The sequence below is a fragment of the Asparagus officinalis genome, chromosome 8, assembly GCF_001876935.1.
Source record: "Asparagus officinalis chromosome 8, Aspof.V1, whole genome shotgun sequence".
Classification (NCBI taxonomy): domain Eukaryota; kingdom Viridiplantae; phylum Streptophyta; class Magnoliopsida; order Asparagales; family Asparagaceae; genus Asparagus; species Asparagus officinalis.
The window spans coordinates 109772282-109793974 of NC_033801.1; the positions used below are offsets into that span (position 1 = coordinate 109772282).

Consider the following 21693-nt stretch of genomic DNA (forward strand, 5'->3'; position numbering starts at 1 on the left):
CACAGTCGATCCCGCTATAATGGAAGAAGACAATCAATTGCCAACTTAGGAAGATCCCTTGATCCATCATCTAAATATCCAATATGGCGATCAATTCAAACAAAGAGAACCTCCCACCAAGGATAAAATGTTCCAAGTAAACATGAACGGCGAAGCGAATCTGAAGCCCATATTCGTCAGCGATAGCCTCCTACCAGAAGAGAAGGAGGAATTGATTACCCTCATCAGGAAATACATTGATGTCTTTGCTTGGAATTACAAGGATACGCCAGGACTTGACCCAAACATGGTGATGCACTGCCTCAACATTAAATCGAATGCCAAACTTGTCAAGCAACAGCAAAGACGGTTTCGTTCGCAAATTATGGAGGCGATTGAGGCTGAAGTCAAAAAGCTAATCGATTCAGGTTTTATCAGGGAGAAACAATATCCCGACTGGCTAGCAAATATTATCCCGGTCCTTAAAAAAAGAAAAATCAGGATCTGTATTGACTTCAGAGACCTAAACGCCACTTGCCTAAAGGATGATTTTCCTCTCCGATCACGGATATCATCATTGATAACATGTGCGGATTTGAGAGAATGTCCTTCATGGATGGATTTTTGGGTTACAATCAAATCAAAATGTACCCAGATAGCGAAAAGTATACCATATTCAGAACACCGCTTGGCATCTTCTACTACACGGTTATGCCCTTCGGCTTTAAGAATGCAGGCGCTACATATCAACGGGCCATGACGAATATTTTCCAGGAACATCTCTGAAAAACCATTGAGTGCTATGTTGATGACTTGGTTGTGAAAAGTCGCAGCAAAGACGACCATATAAAAGACTTGAGGACAATGTTCAATCTCATATGGAGTCACCAACTGAAGATGAACCTTACCAAGTCCTTTTTGGGAATGTTCAGTAGCAAGTTCCTTGAATTTGTCATCACCACAAAGGGTATCCATATTGCTCCTGATAAAGTAAAGGTGATACACGAATTGCAACCATTCTCCAAGCTCTCAAGGAAATGCCAACCATTCTCCAAGATCACAAAGAAGGGCGTGTCATTTATCTGGGATGATGCTTGTCAGAAGGCGTTCGAAGATATAAAGACGTATCTCTCAAATCCTCATGTTCTCGTTGCATCGAAATCGGGTAAACCGTTCTTGATTTATGTCAAGGTGGCGAACCACTCGGTAAGTGCTCTACTTGCAAAAGACGACGATAACAGTCACAAACAGTCAATGTACTATCTGAGTCAGACTTTGGTAGGTGCAGAATCTCGATATCCAATGATTGAGAATGAGTACCTCGCCCTGATGTTTGCAATTTAGAAAATGCTATACTATCTGGTTGGACAGATGATCTACGTCATTTTTAATGTTAACCTAGTCTGGGTATTCATGACACAACCGGTTTCTATGAATTGATGGTTAGCGAGATAGGCCCTGCTTTTGTCCCAATACGAGCTGCACTTCAAACAACAGAAGTCGGTCAAAGGACAAACGATTTGCGATCTTCTAGCTGTGAACCCCCATGAAGGATACAACCGAACTATATGAAGATTTTTCGGATGAAACTCACGAGGTCAACACTACCTCTCATCAGCAGGTGTGGTAATTGTATTTCGGTGGTACTTTTCGAGCAACTAATGTGGCGAGTGCTCCCGGATGCTCCAAAATATCCTCCGGAGTCAAAATTGTCCTAGTTTCCCTGGAGAAACATGTGATACCTCGAGCCTATTTGTTGGTCGAGCCATGCTCCAATAACATGGTCGAATATAACGCCCTGCTCATTAGGCTCAGTTTTGCTAAAGAGCCGGGGGTCGAGTACCTTAAAGCTTTTGGTGATTCTCAGCTGATAATCAACCAGGTTCAAGGAGAGTACGAAGTTAGGAACTGTAGGCTGTCTAAAAATCACAATAGATAGTTAATACCCCATCAAACACCGATGATGGAAGTTACAATCTGACGACTTCCAGAAGGCTACAATTTGAGGACTTTCACGTAGAAGGTTACAATCTGACGACCTTCACAACAACTAATGAAGGCCCCAATTCAACAGCATTCACAATCAACATCGGGAATTACAATCTGACGACTCTCATATTTTCAAGGAGCCAAGACGAAGATTACAAGAGGACGATCTGTGCAAAGCTCTAGCAAAAGAGACTACAAATTGACGGTCTCTTCATATTAGAATGCAGATATCTCTCAAACCGTAAGGAATTAACTCTGTGTTTTCAACATCAAAACGCAGAGTTAATCTCTAAAACAGCACAACCTGTGCGTTTTCAGCCTTTAAACATGCCCAACTCTGCGTTTTCAGCCTAAAACGCAGAGTTCATCTCTAAAACAGCACAAACTGTGCGTTTTCAGCCTTTAAACAGGTCAACTGTGCGTTTTCAGGCCAACTGTGCGTTTATGGGCTCAACTGTGCGTTTTTAGCCTGAAACAGGCCAACTGTGCGTTTACAGGCCAACTGTGCGTTTACGGCTCAACTGTGCGTTTATGGGCTCAACTGTGCGTTTTTAGCCTGAAACAGGCCAACTGTGTGTTTACAGGTCAACTGTGCGTTTATGGGCTCAACTGTGCGTTTTTAGCCTGAAACAGGCCAACTGTGCGTTTACAGGCCCAGCTGTGCGTTTTCAGCCTCAGCTGTGCGTTTTCAGCCTCAACTGTGCGTTTTCAGCCCAGCTGTGCGTTTTTCAGCTCCAGCTGTGCGTTTTCAGCCCCAGCTGTGCGTTTTTCAACCTCAACTGTGCGTTTCAGGTCCAGAAACGCACAGTTCGAGCCCAGAACGCTGTTTTCAGCGTTTAACTCGTTCAAGCACGATTTGAACGGTTCCAGAACCGTTTTCTCCCCAAGATTTTAGGGGATCACTACCCTATCATGGAGAGATTTATGGGGAGCAGTTAGACCCCATTAAACCCTCATTAAGGAGATATTTAAGGGGGCGGTTATACCCTTAACCCCCTATAAATACCTCAAAACTCAACTGAGTTCGGATCCTCTTTTTTTTTGGAGGGGGGAGCTGACTTTTTGGGGATCCTTGATCGAGCATCTTGCCGCGTTCTGCAGCAACAAGGAGTTTTGGAGACCAGCAACAGGAGCTTCTTCCTTGGCTTATTAACCGAACTTTCGGTTCAAATCAACTCTTTTTCAAGAGTTCAAACTCGTTCAGAGTTATCAACTCGATCAGAGTTCAAAACTTGCTCTGCAAGTTCTTCTAAAACTCGTCAGAGTTATCAACTCGATCAGAGTTCAAAACTTGCTCTGCAAGTTCTTCTAAAACTCGTTCAGAGTTATCAACTCGTTAAGAGTTATTTTCAAACTTGCCACGCAAGTTCTCCACAGCGTCAAATCGTGAGGAGAAGACATCGTTCCAGTGAATCAAGACGTTCGGATCGTCAACGAGAAGTAAACTCGACGCGAGCATTCGAGGGAGGCATCTCATCGCCACCGTGAAGAACCCAGTTTTAAACAAAGGGGAGAATCAAATTTATTCTCTTCTCTTTTGTAATCGGAATCCAAATTGTAATTGATTTTGAGAGGAATACAAGTCAATTTTTCTTTCATTGTCTTTTTACTACAAATTTCCAACAAACAAAAGATGGCGACTCTGCTGGGGATGAGCTTCTCTGACGAAGAAGTGGTGGTGCAATCCGACGTTCATCTCACTGGAATGACCGTTGAAACTCTGATTATCGAGTTTAATCAAGCCAAGTATGAGGAGGCCATCTCCTCCGGATCCCTTAGCCCCAAGGCTATGCGCAAGATCCACAAAGTTTCCGAGGAGACTAAAGCTCCAGTTGTAGCCAACTCATCTAAAGACTATCTCCCATGGGGGTTGCACTGTTCATACAGTCCCCTCCCTAAAGGAGAAGACTCGACTTCGGCACGACTCCAAAGCCGATCCTCCAATCAACGCGAACTCCGCGTTTGCGAGCCTCAACATGAGCTCTGCATAAGCCAAGCGAAACGCAACTCTCAGGAGTGCGTTCCAAAATTTAAACGCAGACATCAAACCTGCGTTGTTCTGGCTGAACGCAACTCTCAGGAGTGCGTCCCAGAACCAAAACGCAACTCTCAGGAGTGTGTTTCGCAAACTGAACGCAACTCTCAGGAATGCGTTTCTGAATCCGAACGCAGATCACAGGACTGCGTTTCACTAGTAAAACGCAGACTTTGGTCTTGCGTTAATCAAGCTAAACACGACCCTCGTGTTCCTTCTTTGGAACACGATGTGATTCGTCGTGTTCAAAATGATCAACATGGATTTAAAATTCATGTTTACCAAGAACCAGTCCCATCCTTTAACGGACAGGGGGTTCCATCTCTACCCTCACGCTCTGTGAGAGGTGCCAAGGAGACTAAAGCTCCAAAGGTTGCTCCTATGCCAAAGGAAACCCTCTCCTTTAGTCGCCGAGATTACTCGAGCAGCCCTACCTCTAAAGGAGTGGGCTCAGTTTATGCCAAACGCAGCCCTCAGTGGTGCGTTGTGCAATCAAAACGCAGCCTTCAAAACTGCGTTGATTTGGCAGAACGCAACTCTCAGGAGTGCGTTTCAGAACCAAAACGCAACTCTCAGGAGTGCGTTCAAGATCCAAAACGCAGACTTACAAACTGCGTTAACCAACAAAAACGCAACCGGCAAAGGTGCGTTTCATCAACAAAACGCAGACTTCGGTCTAGCATTAGTAAAACAGAACACTACCCTCGTGTTTCTTCTTCAGAACACGATGCGATTCGTCGTGTTCAAAAAGATCAACGTGGACTCAAGATCCATGTTCACCAGGAGCCAGTCTCATCCTTTAATGGACAGGGAGTTCCATCTCTACCCTCACGCTCTGTGAGAAGTTCATCCCAAGTCTCCGACTTGCGGGAATTGCTGTCAATGTTCAACCGACCGACGAATGTCGTTTTGCTCAATAATCGACGGCATCATCACAGGAAGAAGACTTTAGAGGTTGAATACCTTGGAGTCACTTCTAACATGGTTGGTAGAGGGAGATCATCAACCCTTAGTTCTGACGAGTCAGAGACAGATCATTCTCCAAGCGTCAGAGAAATCGCTAACGAGTTTGAAGGAGTCTACCAACGCACTCGGACGCGAACAGGAGCCATTCCCCCTGTCAACTATCGGAGTTTGGCCAGAGAAACTAATTCCGAGAGTCTCAATCGTCAAGTTCCTTTGTTGAACGTGAAAGCTCCGCCTATATGACAGAAAGCCATGAAGATCTCGCGAAGAGACTTGATGAGCAGGAGGTCATGCTCAAATCTCAGCAAGAGGCCATCAATGAACTCCTGGCCCTGTTGACTCAAATCGTCACAGACAAGGCCAAATCTCAGGAGACAGATTCGCCGCTTAGGCAAGAATCTTCCCGGAGAGGAAAAGCGTCTTCATCCCGACCTCACACAAGCAAAGGGAAGGAAAAAGTGGTTGATGATGCGGCTTCTGACCAAGAAGCCCACAACCTGGAATCTTCCTCTGATGAAGGAAGAGAGACAGAGAACGAGAAAAATCTCCAATCTGCCAAAATGGAAGAATTGGAAGCCCGCCTCAAAGCCATTGCCAACAGAAGTGAGCTCCAAGATGAGGGAGTTATCAGGCCCTATCCTGTCGAATGGGATGCAGCCCCTTATCCTCCAAAGTTCGAGGTCCCGACGCTACAAACTTTTGACGGCACGGGATCACCGAACCAACATATTTATCATTTCAAGTCACAGACTGGAAATATAATATCGAACGATGCCATACTGGCTCGATTGTTCATTGGCACCCTCAAAGGAATTGCCTTTGAATGGTTCAGGAAACTGCCTGCGGGCTGTATCCAAAAGTGGGCGGATCTAGAGAGACTCTTCCTGTCAAGATTCTTTGAAGAGGATACAGAAGTCTCCATCCATACCCTTCTCTCTACTAAGCAGAAGAAGAGGGAATCAGTCAAAGCCTTCGTCAAAAGGTTTCGAAATATGGCTTTGCGTTGTCCGACAGGTATGACACAGTCTACCTTAGTAGAGACCTGTCGACACAACTTGCAAACCGACCTCTTAGCCCGAATAGGAGTTGCAGAATGCCGTTCTTGGAGACAACTAATCTCTCAAGGCGAGCAGGCTCAAAAAATCATTGCCAGGATCAAAGCTGAAGAACAAAGTAGGCAGGATCAACCTGAGCAATCGGACCAAGCCCAACCTTCTCCAGAGCAATCGGACCAAGTCCAATCTCCTCAGTCAGAAGGGGAAGATACTACGGCCACTGAAGCTAATCCTCTTCAGTAGGATGCCGGGCCTCCAACAACTATCACGTTAACAATTACCTCTGATAGTCAAACTCATCAGATAATGGCCTACCTGGTGATGTGACTCTATTCCGACTTCATGGATAGTGCCTCACTAGGTGATGTGCCTTGTTTACCTCTTTTTATGCCCCTGCTAAGTCTCAATCAAGACTGGGGGTTGATTACTTGGAATCCACTGGATTAAGAGTAACGAATCTTTCACATCGTCGAGTTAACATTACACTTCTGACGATCATCATCCCCACAGAGTATGCATTCAGTTTTCATCACTCCAAATTCTTGTCACGTTAACAATACACCTCTGACAAAACCCACTTATCAATCCTCGTCAATAGGATGATAAGTCCCCAAAGTTGCTCCAATTGCAACACAAATCCTGTCACGTTAATACTACACCTCTGACAAAACCCACTTATCAATCCTCGTCAATAGGATGATAAGTCCCCAAAGTTGCTCCAATCGCAACACAAATCCTGTCAAGTTAACACTACACCTCTGACAAAACCCCACTTATCAATCATCGCCAATAGAGCGATAAGTCCCCAAAATTGCTTCCATAGCAATATTCTCCTTGTCACGTTAACACTACACCTCTGACAAAATCAACTTATCGACTCTTTCCAATAGAGCGATAAGTTCTCAAAATTGCTTCCATAGCAATATCTTTCTTGTCACGTTAACACTACACCTCTGACAAAATCCACTTATCGACTCTCTTCAATAGAGCGATAGGTCCACAAACTCGTCAAGTTAACACCACACCTCTGACGACCAAATCAACTTATCGACTCTCTTCAATAGAGCGATAGGTCCATAAAATACTGTTATGTTAACATAACACCTCTAACAGTCAACCCCCCAATGAACTTGTTAATTCTTTCGGTGTTTCAAGCTACACAGGAAGAAATGACACCAAAAATCCATGCCTTCACGCATGGGGGACTTTATCTCGATCCCTAATTAGAGATAAGTCTGCATCTAACACATGCTGCCGGGTAGCCTATTCCCGCAATAATAGCAAAGCCTACGTATTCAATATCGTAGCAGGTCGTTATTAATAACGCCAAAATCCATGCCTTACACGCATGGGGAATTTTATCCTGAATCCTAAGTAGGGATAAGTCAATGTCTAACACACGTTGCCGGTTAGTCTTTTACCGTGAAAAGGACATCAAAATCCATGCCTCACACGCATGGGGGACTTTATCTTGATCCCTAAATAGAGATAAGTCTACGCCTAACACGCGTTGCCGGTTAGTCTTTTACCGTGAAAAGGACATCAAAATCCATGCCTCACACGCATGGGGGACTTTATCTCGATCCCTAATAAGAGATAAGTCTACGCCTAACACGCGTTGCCGGTTAGTCTTTTCCCGTCAAAATGACAAAGTCTATGTATTCAAAATCATAGCATCAAGACTAAGAGAGTTCATTCTCTTAGCACAACGTTACATGTGGAACGGACCTAGATAATTCACATGCTAGCCCGACTCAAACGGTAATCGGTAAAGGCTTATCAAATCCGTTGATGGCTGAGGGTTTGCCAAAAATCCTACGCACATTTGCAGGCCCATCAGCTTAATAGATGTGAGTCGAGACTTAAAACAGATGCGCCAAAGACAAGTCTCAAAGACTTAGTCAAAAATGCACGGAAGCCACTTCCATGTCTTAAGTCAAAATGTTGACCCGCGATGCAAAAAACCAAACGCCGAGGTCACACCTGTGTTCCAAATTCAACATGCAACGGTGAAACCCGCATCTCAAGTTCAAAATGCAGGGTCCACCCCCACATTCCAGAAGCAGGATTATGGCACATACCTTCACACAGGTCCTGCATGGAAAATCCGTTCAACCAAGCTGCTTTCGAAGCGAGTGCAGAGAACAACTCCTTTGTGACAAGGAATCAACAGCTCCAAGATCAGAGTTGAGATCCAAAGTATTCCGAAAATTCGTCCCAGTCAACCGCGAACTTTCGAAAACTTTGGAGGGGGTTCTGTAGGCTGTCTAAAAATCACAATAGATAGCTTATCCCCCATCAAAACACCGATGATGGAAGTTATAATCTGACGACTTCCAGAAGGCTACAATTTGAGGACTTTCACGTAGAAGGTTACAATCTGACGACCTTCACAACAACTAATGAAGGCCCCAATTCAACAGCATTCACAATCAACATCGGGAGTTACAACCTGACGACTCTCATATTTTCAAGGAGCCAAGACGAAGATTACAAGAGGACGATCTGTGCAAAGCTCTAGCAAAAGAGACTACAAATTGACGGTCTCTTCATATTAAAATGCAGATATCTCTCAAACCGTAAGGAATTTGGCAAAACGGAGGAAGCGAACCGAAGCCTTCGGCTAGGTTCGGATGGCCCCGTCTCGTCGAGATAGCCGATTTTCATATATAATTCGTCTAATTCCGACTTACGGTTTGAAAGTTATGACCTGTTCTTCGCAGCAAATTATGTTCTGAGGTCCGTCTGCAAGACTGGACTTCATCAGAACATTGGACTTAGCCTGAAGCCCGCCAAGCCCGCCTAAGGTTCGCCTCTGCATTACAGAGTCAAAGCGCACATGCTCAACTCTGCGTTTTCAACATCAAAACGCAGAGTTAATCGCTAAAACAGCACAACTGTGCGTTTTCAGCCTTTAAACAGGCTCAACTCTGCGTTTTCAATCTAGAAACGCAGAGTTAATCTTTAAAACAGCACAACTGTGCGTTTTCAGCCTTTAAACAGGCTCAACTCTGCGTTTTCAATCTAGAAACGCAGAGTTAATCTTTAAAACAGCACAACTGTGCGTTTTCAGCCTTTAAACAGGCTCAACTCTGCGTTTTCAATCTCAAAACGCAGAGTTAATCGCTAAAACAGCACAACTGTGCGTTTTCAGCCTTTAAACAGGCCAACTGTGCGTTTACAGGTCAACTGTGCGTTTATGGGCTCAACTGTGCGTTTTTAGCCTGAAACAGGCCAACTGTGCGTTTACAGGCCAACTGTGCGTTTACAGGCCAACTGTGCGTTTACAGGCCAACTGTGCGTTTACAGGCCAACTGTGCGTTTACGGCTCAACTGTGCGTTTATGGGCTCAACTGTGCGTTTTTAGCCTGAAACAGGCCAACTGTGCGTTTACAGGCCCAGCTGTGCGTTTTCAGCCTCAGCTGTGCGTTTTCAGCCTCAACTGTGCGTTTTCAGCCCAGCTGTGCGTTTTTCAGCTCCAGCTGTGCGTTTTCAGCCCCAGCTGTGCGTTTTTCAACCTCAACTGTGCGTTTCAGGTCCAGAAACGCACAGTTCGAGCCCAGAACGCTGTTTTCAGCGTTTAACTCGTTCAAGCACGATTTGAACGGTTCCAGAACCGTTTTCTCCCCAAGATTTTAGGGGATCACTACCCTATCATGGAGAGATTTAGGGGGAGCAGTTAGACCCCATTAAACCCTCATTAAGGAGATATTTAAGGGGGCGGTTATACCCTTAACCCCCTATAAATACCTCAAAACTCAACTGAGTTCGGGCCTCTTTTTTTTGGGGGGGGAGCTGACTTTTTGGGGATCCTTGATCGAGCATCTTGCCGCGTTCTGCAGCAACAAGGAGTTTTGGAGACCAGCAACAGGAGCTTCTTCCTTGGCTTATTAACCGAGTTTTTTGGCTGACTTTTTGGGGATCCTTGATCGAGCATCTTGCCGCGTTCTGCAGCAACAAGGAGTTTTGGAGACCAGCAACAGGAGCTTCTTCCTTGGCTTATTAACCGAACTTTCGGTTCAAATCAACTCTTTTTCAAGAGTTCAAACTCGTTCAGGGTTATCAACTCGATCAGAGTTCAAAACTTGCTCTGCAAGTTCTTCCAAAACTCGTCAGAGTTATCAACTCGATCAGAGTTCAAAACTTGCTCTGCAAGTTCTTCTAAAACTCGTTCAGAGTCATCAACTCGTTAAGAGTTATTTTCAAACTTGCCACGCAAGTTCTCCACAGCGTCAAATCGTGAGGAGAAGACATCGTTCCAGTGAATCAAGACGTTCGGATCGTCAACGAGAAGCAAACTCGACGCGAGCATTCGAGGGAGGCATCTCATCGCCACCGTGAAGAACCCAGAATTAAACAAAGGGGAGAATCAAATTCATTCTCCTCTCTTTTGTAATCGGAATCCAAATTGTAATTGATTTTGAGAGGAATACAAGTCAAATTTTCTTTCATTGTCTTTTTACTACAAATTTCCAACAAACAGGAACCAAGACTTGATCCCGTACCACCAGGCAGCCATCGAGATGGCAAACTCATTTGAAGAGTTCTTCATCGAATACATCTCGTGTCTGTAAAATGCCTACACAGATGCATTGGCGGCGTTAGCAGTATCTCTGGCACAACCTCCCAAAATAAAATAGTTGGTTACTGTGAGAACTCACTAACTCTTCATACCAGACTGTACCCTGGACATCACAGAGGCGCACACAATGAGAATCAAACTCGAACCTCGAGACTGGTATTTCCCCATTGTTAATTATGTCTTGCATGATATTTTACCGGAAGACATAAAAAAAAGAGACTCGGTCTGGCGAAGAGCACCAAGATTCTATTATAATACGGTGACCCAGACATTGTATCGTCATGCATACAAAGATTTGCTACTCCAATGCCTTTCAACCAAAGAGGGGGAAGAGGCTCTCAAAGAAGCCCATGACGGAATCTATGGTGCGTACCAGCCTGGTCCCAAACTCTGTGATCGTGTCAAAAGAATGAGATATTATTGGCCAACTATGGTCAAGGACGCAGTTGAGTACGCCCGGCAGTGCCATGCATGTCAAATGCATATCAATTACATGCAACAACCCCCAGAGTACTTGCACCCTTCGGTCATATAATGGTCATTCGAGACATGGGGAATAGACATTGTCGGTCCTATTTTTCCACCGTCAGCCAAAGGTGACCGTTTCATTCTGACAATCACTGACTACTTCTCCAAGTGGGCCGAAACAATTCCACTCAAAGAAGTAAGGACAAGCGACGTTGTCAAATTCATCAAATACCATATTATTTATCGATACGGTGTTCCAAGATGAATCGTGCATGACAATGGTCCCCAGTTTGTCAGCAACGCGTTTGTTAAATTCTGTGAAAAATTCAGAATTCAAGATGTCTCGTCGATGGCCTATTATCCCACTGCGAACGGATTGGCTGAAGCTTTCAACAAGACCATCATAAAGATTTTATCAAAGTTCGTGAGAACCAACAAATGAGACTGGGATGATAAAGTAGACGAAACTCTATGTGCTTATTATACCATAGTCCGCACGCCTACCGGAGCGACCCTGTACTCTCTAGTATATGGATGTGAAGCTGTCCTTCTCTTGAAAATCCAAATTCCATCACGGAAAAACCTTATTAGGTTTAAAAGGAAATACGTTTTCATCATTTAAATAATCATAATTTTTAGGGGTTTTCAGATATTAGTCCCTCAAATCTTCAATAATTCATTTGAGTCCCTCAAATCTCACACGTCTCTAAAATCTTAAGGGGTGTTACAAATTGGATCACAACAATAAAAACCAAAAAGAAGTTCACAACAATATAAGATGAGGAGCATTTTGGTCATTGAGGGGCCAATTCGGAAGGCCTCTTAGGACTTGAGGGACTTGTGAGCAGTTTCAAAGATATGAGGGACTACTATGGAATTATCGAAGATTTTAGGGATCAGTATCAAAAATATACATTTACATGTTTATACAGGAGCACCAATAATTATCCTATCTTATCCTCATTGTCTTTACATTCAGGTTAACTTCATAAACACTGAATAGGATTCAAAGTGTCACTTTTAAATGCATGGAAGTTTTGTGAATGCTATAAATCTTAGGAGGATTTTTTTATAATTTACGCTTTTGACATAATCAGAGAACTTCTTCTCTTTACTACGTACTATGCAATCTGTAGAGAAAACCTTCCTCTAGAGATGCGAAGGCGAGGCGATATATATCAGATGATTGATTAAAGTAGAAAAGTTGCTCAATAATGGCTTCACCTTTCCCAAGTTTTCAACTTCTGATGCGTAGCAATTATAAAAATAAATTCTTTATTAATAATTAATAAATTATTTACAAATTACAAGTATAAATTTATTTTAAAATTCATCGCATCACAATAGATAAGTACATCCCAACTAGGTTTTTTTTTTAATTTCTTTTCTTTTCTTTTCTTTTGATAAAAAAATGCTAAAAATTAGTTTAACATTATTATTGTTTATATAATTATGTATTAGTATATACTTACAAATTATTATGTAACTATATATTATATATACATATATTTGTCTTTATTGACCCTCGCTTTGGCATTGGATTTCCTGATGCAAAACTAGTGGATTCATACTTTTCTACTTTCTGGGCTGAAAGATAAAAAAGCAAGTGTTTTCTCTCACCAAATTTGACATAAAAAATCTATAAAATGGTTAATGTGAGTTAACCCTCCATAATTTGCCAAACATAAAAAATATAGAACGGTTAAGCTAACCCCTCTAGAGCGATTAAAATGGGTTAACCCCTCAAAATGAGGGGTTTACTAATACTCCTATTTCAAAGGATTAAGAGTTAACCTTTCTAATTATAAATAAAATAGTCAAAATCATTGTTATTCCCAAACACTAAAACTGATCACAATGGCTAAAATAAAACTTATTTAATGGGTTAATAATTTAGTCCTTCAGATTATCGAATGAGCTAAGTACATTAATTCTTCTTTTTAACCCATCTTTCTTAACCCTTTGCCAAACGAGGCCTGAAGAGCCTGGACTCGATTCCTAGTATTTTCCTATTAAAATAAATTGTGATGAAAAATTCAAAACTTTGGGCATGAAGGTGCTGCCAAGGGAGTTAATTAGCTCTGAACGTTGTGAAACGAAGCAAGCGGATGGAATGTTCTCGAGTTGAGGTGGCTGGTATCAATCAATCTATAGATTCTGCTGGGTTGTTTTTCGAGTAAATTTCAAAATATCATATACTTTAAGACATAACATACAAGAACTTTTCAGTTTGTATATTTATTCAGATTCCTTTGAAATCATTGTAACAAAGTAATTTGATTACTTTTTTTAAAGTTAATTTTCCATTCCCCAAATGAGCAGTTTTAACATGCTCCCTTGGAACCCAGGCATTCCTGGGTAAACTCTCACAAAATTTAGGCGTTAGCAAGAAATTTTATAAATTAATTAAACTTGAGCAAGCCCTATATAAGGAGTTGATCCAGTTCCTATATTTATCAGGAACCGGTAAACTTTGTACAATAGCCAAAACCATGGTCTTCATACTCTTCGTCGCCTTGTTTTATAACTTGTAGTTTCAAGATTTTATGCTCCAACCGAATAAAATCATTTCAAAACACTTCACGTGGGCCCGTTTGTTTCCACAAAAGTAATTATGAAGTAGCTGAAGTAAAAGAAGTAAATGAAAAACTTACTTTCATTACTTCCTTAAACGCCTATATGGCGCCTACGTGTCATCCTTACTTCCAAAATAGTTTTTCAATCCTTAATACTCAGAAGTAGCTCGGAAGTAGTTGCTACGTGTCATCCTTACTTCCAAAATAGTTTTTCAATCCTTAATACTCAGAAGTAGCTCGGAAGTAGTTGAAATGCATATTAATTAGGAAATAAATAAATCCTTAATACTCAGAAGTAGCTCGGAAGTAGTTGAAATGCATATTAATTAGGAAATAAATAATTTTTTAATTAATATTTTTTTTATTGGTTACTTCTAACAACTTTTTATTTATAAAATTACTTCCTAGTAATATTTCCAAATGTTATTCAAACAAAAAAAATAAATGAATAGGAAGAAGTTCTACTTCCATTACTTCTAAAAATATACGAAACAAATAAAAAAAGTGTTATGTCCACTACTTCCTACTTCATAGTTTTGAAAGTTACTTCTATAATCTACTTTTTACTTCTAATACTTTCATTATCCAAACGGGCCCTAAGTGAATTTGAGAGGACAGTTGACGTATCTAAACTGTCTCCCTACCACCACCACCACCCCGCCCCGAAAGTTAAAGAGCATCTCGCTCACATGCAGAATGTTCTATCAGATTTGTATTTGGCTCTACAAGTTAAAAACAAAACCCAAACAATGATACAAATAATCGGAAGATGCTACTATAGACAACAGAGGGTCCTCTACTAAAGAAAACAAAAAGTCATACATGAAAGAAACATAATGACTACAACAGTATTTGTGTACTGGTATAACAACAATGTGCATTGATTAATATTTTAATTTTAATTAATTAAAAATAATTACATAATAATTATATTGATTTAAAATTTACAATGAACATATTTCTTATTCTCTGGTCACCTCAGTAGATAAAGGGCCTGATTTGTTATATTCTATAAATAGCAAAAAATCAATTTTAGGCTCAGAACTGACTTTCCATGTGTTTCTATGTATTTCTTGGAAATTAGTATTTTTTATTTGCTTCACTCAGAAAACTTGAACAGAAATATATAATGTGCTAATTCCACTGTTTGGTTGATAACAAAAAAAAAAAAAAGGAAACCATCACCTCCCCCTTCCCCTCCCTCTTATTTTTAACCCTAAAATAATATATTTCCTTCCAATTCCCATCTAATAGCTCAGATTTGGGTTTCCCCAAATCGTGACGAAAAACGACGAAGAAGGAAAGATAAATAATTCTTTCCCAGTCCACCCAAACAAATAAATATGAATAGTTTTTAAGAAATGTGATCAATTTCTATGAGTGTCGGGTGGGACTTTTCAATTTTTGGGCTTTCAAAGGCCTAACCAACCAGGCCCAAACCCATTCCAACCACAAAACCCCGTACAACAATCCACACCCTCCCCTTGTTCCTCCTAAAACCTCCACGAACTAAATCCTCCTCTTCTCCAAAAAACGAGAAAAACCCGCCTAAAAAATGAACTTTTATCCCAACTCACTCACACCTAATCCTCCAAATACCATTACCCCCAAAATCAAGCCCACCCAAAAGTAAGGCTCCGCCTTCCTCAAATGCCGCCGCCGTCAACCGCCGCCTCCGAGCGCCTCCACCGCCTAGTCGCTCCGGCGACCTCGACACCGCCGCTCGCCTCCTCCTCTCCCTCCCCTCCTCCGCCCCTCCCTCCCCCTCCCTCCTCCTCCCCTGCCCTCGCTCATTCCGCGGCATCGCCGCCCTCCGCCGCCTCTTCCGACGCCACGCGCGTCTTCGACCCAGATGTCGCCCTCAACATCCCCCCTGACGTCAGTCACCTCAACGTCCTTATCTCCGGCCTACTGCCAAAGTCCGGCGACGCCGACTCCGCCCTCGCCTCTCGCTTCCATGCACCCCCTCCCCCCCGACGCCGTCACGTTCAACACCCTCCTCCAATCCCTCTCCCAGAAATCCGAGATCGGTCACTCCCTCAACCTGCTCGACGAAATGCTCCGGCGGAACATCACCCCCGATGTCTTCACGTACACCATTCTAATCGAATCGATGTGCAAGTCCAACGGCGTAGCCGAAGCGATGAAGTTGCTCGATGAGATGCGGCAAAAAGGGTGCGCGCCGGATGTGGTTACCTACAATGTGATTGTTAACGGGATGTGTAAGGAAGGGAAGATTGACGAGGCGATTGAGTTCTTGAATTCCATGGCGAGGGTTTATGATTGTAACCCGAACGTGATCACGCATAATATAATCTTGAGGAGTATGTGCAGCACGGGGAGGTGGATGGATGCTGAGAGGCTTTTGGAGGATATGGTGGGCAAAGGATGCGCGCCGAGCGTGGTTACTTTCAATATCTTGATCAATTTCTTGTGTAGGAAGGGGCTTTTGGGGAGAGCTATTGATGTTTTGGAGAGGATGAACGATCATGGGTGTGCGCCTAATTCTTTGAGCTATAACCCAATACTTCATGGGTTTTGCAAAGAAGGGAAAATGAAGAGGGCAGTCGAGTATTTGGATATAATGGCGTCGAGAGGGTGTTACCCTGATATTGTGACGTATAATACTTTGCTCACGGCTCTTTGTAGGGATGGGAGAGTGGATGTTGCGGTTGAGATGCTTCGTCAGCTTGGGAGCAAGGGCTGCACTCCGGTGCTTATAACCTATAATACGGTGATTGATGGGTTGTCAAGGGCAGGGGATACGGAAATGGCGTTAGAGCTGTTGAAGGAGATGATGGAGAAAGGGTTGAGGCCCGATATAATCACATATTCTTCAATCGTTGGTGGGTTTAGTAGGGAAGGAAAGATCGATGAGGCGATTAGGGTTTTTAATGAGTTGCAGAGGTTGGGGATTAGACCGAATGCAATAACTTATAACTCGATTATATTGGGCCTTTGTAAGGCTAGGAGGACGGATCGGGCTATCGATTTCTTTGCTTATATGGTGACCAAAGGGTGTATGCCTACGGAGTCAACCTACACTATTCTCATTGAGGGGTTGGCTTATGAGGGTATGTCAAAGGAGGCGTTGGAGTTGCTTAGTGTGTTGTGTTCTAGAGGTGTCGTGAAGAAGACTTCTATGCAGAACGTGGTTGTTAAGATATAGATGAGAGTTTTAAGAGTGCAGAGCAGCAGGGTATAGTGGGTGATGGTTACTTGTGGATTTTATTGGCCGCTCCCCTAAGGTAACTAATTAAACTTGTAACATCAATTTTTCTTTTCCAAATTGGTCCTAAGAGTAGAGAATCTTTATTTGAGTTGTAGACTTTGCAGTTTATATGTTCATCGAGAGAAAATGACACCTTATACACTAAATTTTATGCTTATCTGACAATATTGTCATCATGCCTTTTGTTTCGGAATTTTAATGACAAGAAAGCAGGTTTATGCAAGTCTATGCTTGTCAGCTCAAACTTGAGGTTTATCTTGAATTTGTTTCTGCTAGTTTAATCCATAAGCTAGTCATGATCATGATAACAGGTTCTACGTTTATGCAAGACAATCAAGAGACAATGAATAAACAAGGATGTTGATTTAAAATATTGTGTCATTCTAATAAAAATACTATTGTTTTATCAAGTAATCTGAAAACTTGTGGATCATGATCTCTTAAAATTGAGTCCAATCTCACGTGTTTGCTTATAGAAACAATTAAAATACATGCTTGTTCAACACTAGAGGCATATGCCACTTAAATAAACATATAAAGAACTTTCGGCATAAGGATGCTATGGTAGCAATGACTGAACTCCTGCAAACATGTAGAGGATTTCTTCGAAGTTGTATTATGTTATTGGATTGGACTTCAATTTTTTTTTCTTTTTCCTTTTTTTATTTAATTACTGGTAGCTATTAGTTTAAATCATAGATGGTATTCCTTTCTTTTTCTTTTTCTTTTTGTTGTTGTTGCTGCTGCTGCTTGCTCAAACGAAATATGTCATGATCATTATGAACCTGAAAGTGTTTTATGTATAAGTATGTTTTCAATAGACATATATATTTATTGTGGTGTGCCTATATCCTATTCCACAAGGATTTTCCTTGTTGCTTTGTCATTGTGTAGAATTTATGTCCTATATCTGTCTCAATGTTTCATATGCTGGAAATACTTAAATGGTTTCACTGATCAGTAGAATAAAACTTACTTGAGTGCTGCCCAAACTCTTTTAAAATAACTCAAGGCGATCCTTCAGGATGAAGTGAAATATATGTTACCTCTGAATTAGGCACTTAATTATATTTCAAAAAGAACAAAGAAAAAGAAAATCAATAGGCTAAAATGTCGATTTGGTCCCTGTATTCGGGTATCGTACTCCAATTGGTCTCCCTACTCTATTTTTCCTCAACTTAGACCTCAAACCGCACCTCATTTACAAATTAAGTCCTTTTTTAACATCCGTTAAATATTGGCTGTTAATTTTTCATGTATGCCCATATTTCCCTCAAGTCATCAACATGCAATAGTAATCCCTGTACTTTTAATTTTTTTATGCTAGTAACTGTGGTTTTTTTCACATTATTATACTGATGTTCACACGAAGACTGTGTTACACAAGATTCAGTTGTTGTTGTTTTTTTTTTTTTGCAGCTGATAATGAGTTGTTTATAATATTAAACCTGAAAATACTTCGACAATGAATGTGAAAGTGGCTGGAAAACAGAAAGGTTGATCAGCAAGAATTGCTAAAATATCCTCACCAATGGAAATGTGAAATTGTTCGCGGTGAAAGTCGTTTTCATTGAAGTCATTGTTCCTTAAGCAACTGTTTTTCGGTTACAAAAGATCCGGTCTTTTTATAAGATCCGGTTACAACAAAATCAAAGAAAAAAGAAAAATTACAACTTTCCTTTTCTCGAACAAATCGCAAGATCCTGTTTTACGGTCTCTTGCTTGTGTGGGTTCTTCGCCTGCGCCGGGTTAATCCGTGGACCACCGCACGATCTTGATCCGGTCTGATCTACACGGTATAACGGGTGTTATTTCACGAAGAAAATAACAGCCGGGGGTACTATTTCACCAAGGAAATAATAGCCTTTAGTAATCGAAATCGACCAAGCGAAATCGATACTCTTCTCGGGATCAAAAATCAAGTTTTGATCCGGAGGATAACCGTTGTGGATCTCAGATCTGATCTCTCTGAACTCCTACCTTATTTGGCGTGGATGATCGCTAAGAACCAGATCTGGAATGGAGTGGCTCGGTTTTGGCCGAGCCCTCCAGGTGTTTGCCGTTTCGTCCGTTTCGATTTTGTGGTTTATCCGGTCTTTAATGTTGATCTGAACTCTGATTTGGCAATCTGGATCCTGATTTGGCAGTAAATCCGCTTTGGTGTTCGAGTTCGAGTCCGCTCCCGGTCTTGTTTGATGTGGTGGACTCTACGGTTGGATGACTCGTTGATTCATCGACCCGTTAGCTTGATTGCGCACGCGATTGGATGTATTCCGTTGTTTGTGTGCGGTTCGTTAACCTTGTCGCCTCGTTAATCCGCTTCGTCGCGTGTCACTTGGCTTTGGTGTTGTGGTCTAATGATCATACTTGGATATATCGCCCGATGGTTCGTTGGTTTGTTGAATCACCGTGCCGAGCTGTGTTAAGGGACCTATAAGCAGTTTTATACGCCTATAGAAATCAACCAGTGGTCCAGTATGCATAATTGCATACAAATGCGGAATGGTGCATTGAACAATAATGCTTAAATGTTAATGGAGTAAGCTTCGTTGAAATATACAGTTGGGATAATTCATGTTACTTCAAATAAACAGAAGCAGAGGGTTTTGATCTCATCTATAGCAATCGCGAAGTTTCAAATTTTTCTGTGAAGAGTTAAGTGAAGAAGAGGAATCCATCTTTTAAATGAAATTTTCATGAAAAATGCAGTTGGCTGCTTTTAGAAGAACAAGGTACCGAGTTTCAATTTCCAATCAAGGCACATGAAGTATTTATTTAAAATATATTTGAGTCTCCTTGGTGTAGTTTAGACTTTGCCCAAATTGTTATTTATGGTGCCTAAAATGTGAATTGATGTAGCTGAGAGTACTAATAGAACTGGCAGGATATCTGATCACTCTCATAGGAGATGCATAGTTTGCAAATTTCTAATATAAAACACGGAAGTTCGCATAAAAAAGCTTTGTGATATAGTATTTCTCCATAGCTTACTTACCTTAGATAAGTGACCTTGAGGACACCTGATTAGGTTTTAATAAAATGACATATAAAATTTAGGAAGGAAGATTATTTAGTGTTGTGTTCTCTAGTTTAGTTTAGGAACCAAAATGTGCTCTTTCCGGTTATTAAGGGACCAAAAATAAAATTAAGAGAAATATGATTTATTGATATGTAAGTTTCAGGGTTAGGGTAATATTGTCCTTCCAAGTTTTATTTAACGGACTTTTTAGTGAAGAGTTAAAATAGGACTAACTTTACATTTAACAAGGTGTATAGGACTAAGTTGAATAAGTTGAGAAAAAAGAAAGTGAGGGAGACCAATTTGAGTATGAGGCCCTAGTACAGGGACCAAATTGACCTTTTAGCGAAAATCGATATGCTACACAATCCTCAAGTTTCAGTTATCAAAAAGAAATATTTATGTGATTGGACTACATCAATTTGAAGTTCTAAATATGAAAAGATTCAGCTCCATTATCAATAACCTAGATAAAATTTATGTCCTTTCCAGAGTTCGAAGTATTTATGTGATTGTGCAACATCCATTTGAAGTTCTAAACATAAGTAGAAAGTATAGAAACATCTAGCATATAATGAAGTGTCTTCTGTGCACTATATTGGACTTACTCAACTTGCCATGTTTGTTGTGTTTTTTCCTTCCAGAAGTTTCCATGTGTCAGACTGTCAGTGTGTCATATCATATCACAATGTGTGGCTGTGTCTTTCTCCATACAATATGAGCCTCCAACTTATATTTATTTTGCAACTTCAGGGGATTTTTTGAACTAACTGCCATCTATGGTACAGGATGATTTTGATACCAAAATGCCTTACTCTGTAAATATATTAACCCATCTCAATCAATATGATCAGGGAACAATTGATGGCATCTGTTTCGAATTTAGATGAGCGTTAAGATGCATGACATACCTTCTTATTAGTCGCATAAGGGAGTTTATTTTAAAGTTCAAAACTGAAGGCTGATCCATGTAATCAAGCATGGTTGAGATACTTTTTCATATTATGATAATATAGATGAAAATTGGAGGATAATTCTAATGGATAAGAAAAATTATCTTTACTGCAGATTGTGAATCGATGGACTTTCTATGGGACGCATTTCACTGACAAGATTCATCACTACTTTAGCTACTTTAGCAGGTTGGCTTCGTTTTATTTCATGACATTGCAATGTACACTGATCAACTGGGATTATTTTCTTTGGTACATAATAGGGTCTAAACGATGTTATCCTAATATTCTGAATTTGATTTTCATGTGGTTGTTGTAGGGAGGTGAAGATTGACTTTGATATTGAGATGCTTTCTCGTGCACCCTATTCTGATAATCATGCACGATATATTTATTTCTCGAAGGAGTTATGAAGAAGATGCTGATGCAAAATATGGTTCTTTCAGCTCTGTAGGTGGAGTTTATTGCTTGTGACTATAAAAACAGCAAGCAATGTTTTATAGAAAATACTTTTGTTGATTGTTTCCTTGTTGTATTTGTAATGGTTGTGTGGTTTATGTTTTTACAAACTCCTTAAGGTTCAAGTGCGTCTTTTGTATGTTATGAAATCTATTCCACACTCCACAGCCCCTTCCTTTGTTGTGTTTTCTCCTCTCTATTATACACTTGTTATTAATTTAACAGTCAATTTGTTAACATTTTGGAAGAGATAGCCCATAATAAACATAATTGAAGAATAGAATTTATGTAGCTGATAACACTTTGTTATCGTTGTTGATGTTGCATCAACATGCAAGTTTCCGTCTTTTTTCACTGTTGACAAGATGAGTACACACGAG

The 21693-nt window shown here is 41.0% G+C and overlaps 1 protein-coding gene across 1 annotated transcript; it reads left to right on the top strand.

Moving 5' to 3' along the window:
• LOC109821705 (pentatricopeptide repeat-containing protein At1g09900-like) lies at positions 1760-21380 on the top strand. The gene is given in 6 exon segments (XM_020387869.1): positions 1760-1889; positions 15269-15399; positions 15499-15597; positions 15599-16898; positions 20970-21043; positions 21174-21380. Coding segments are annotated over 4 exon segments (1581 nt in total). The 3' UTR covers positions 16820-16898; positions 20970-21043; positions 21174-21380.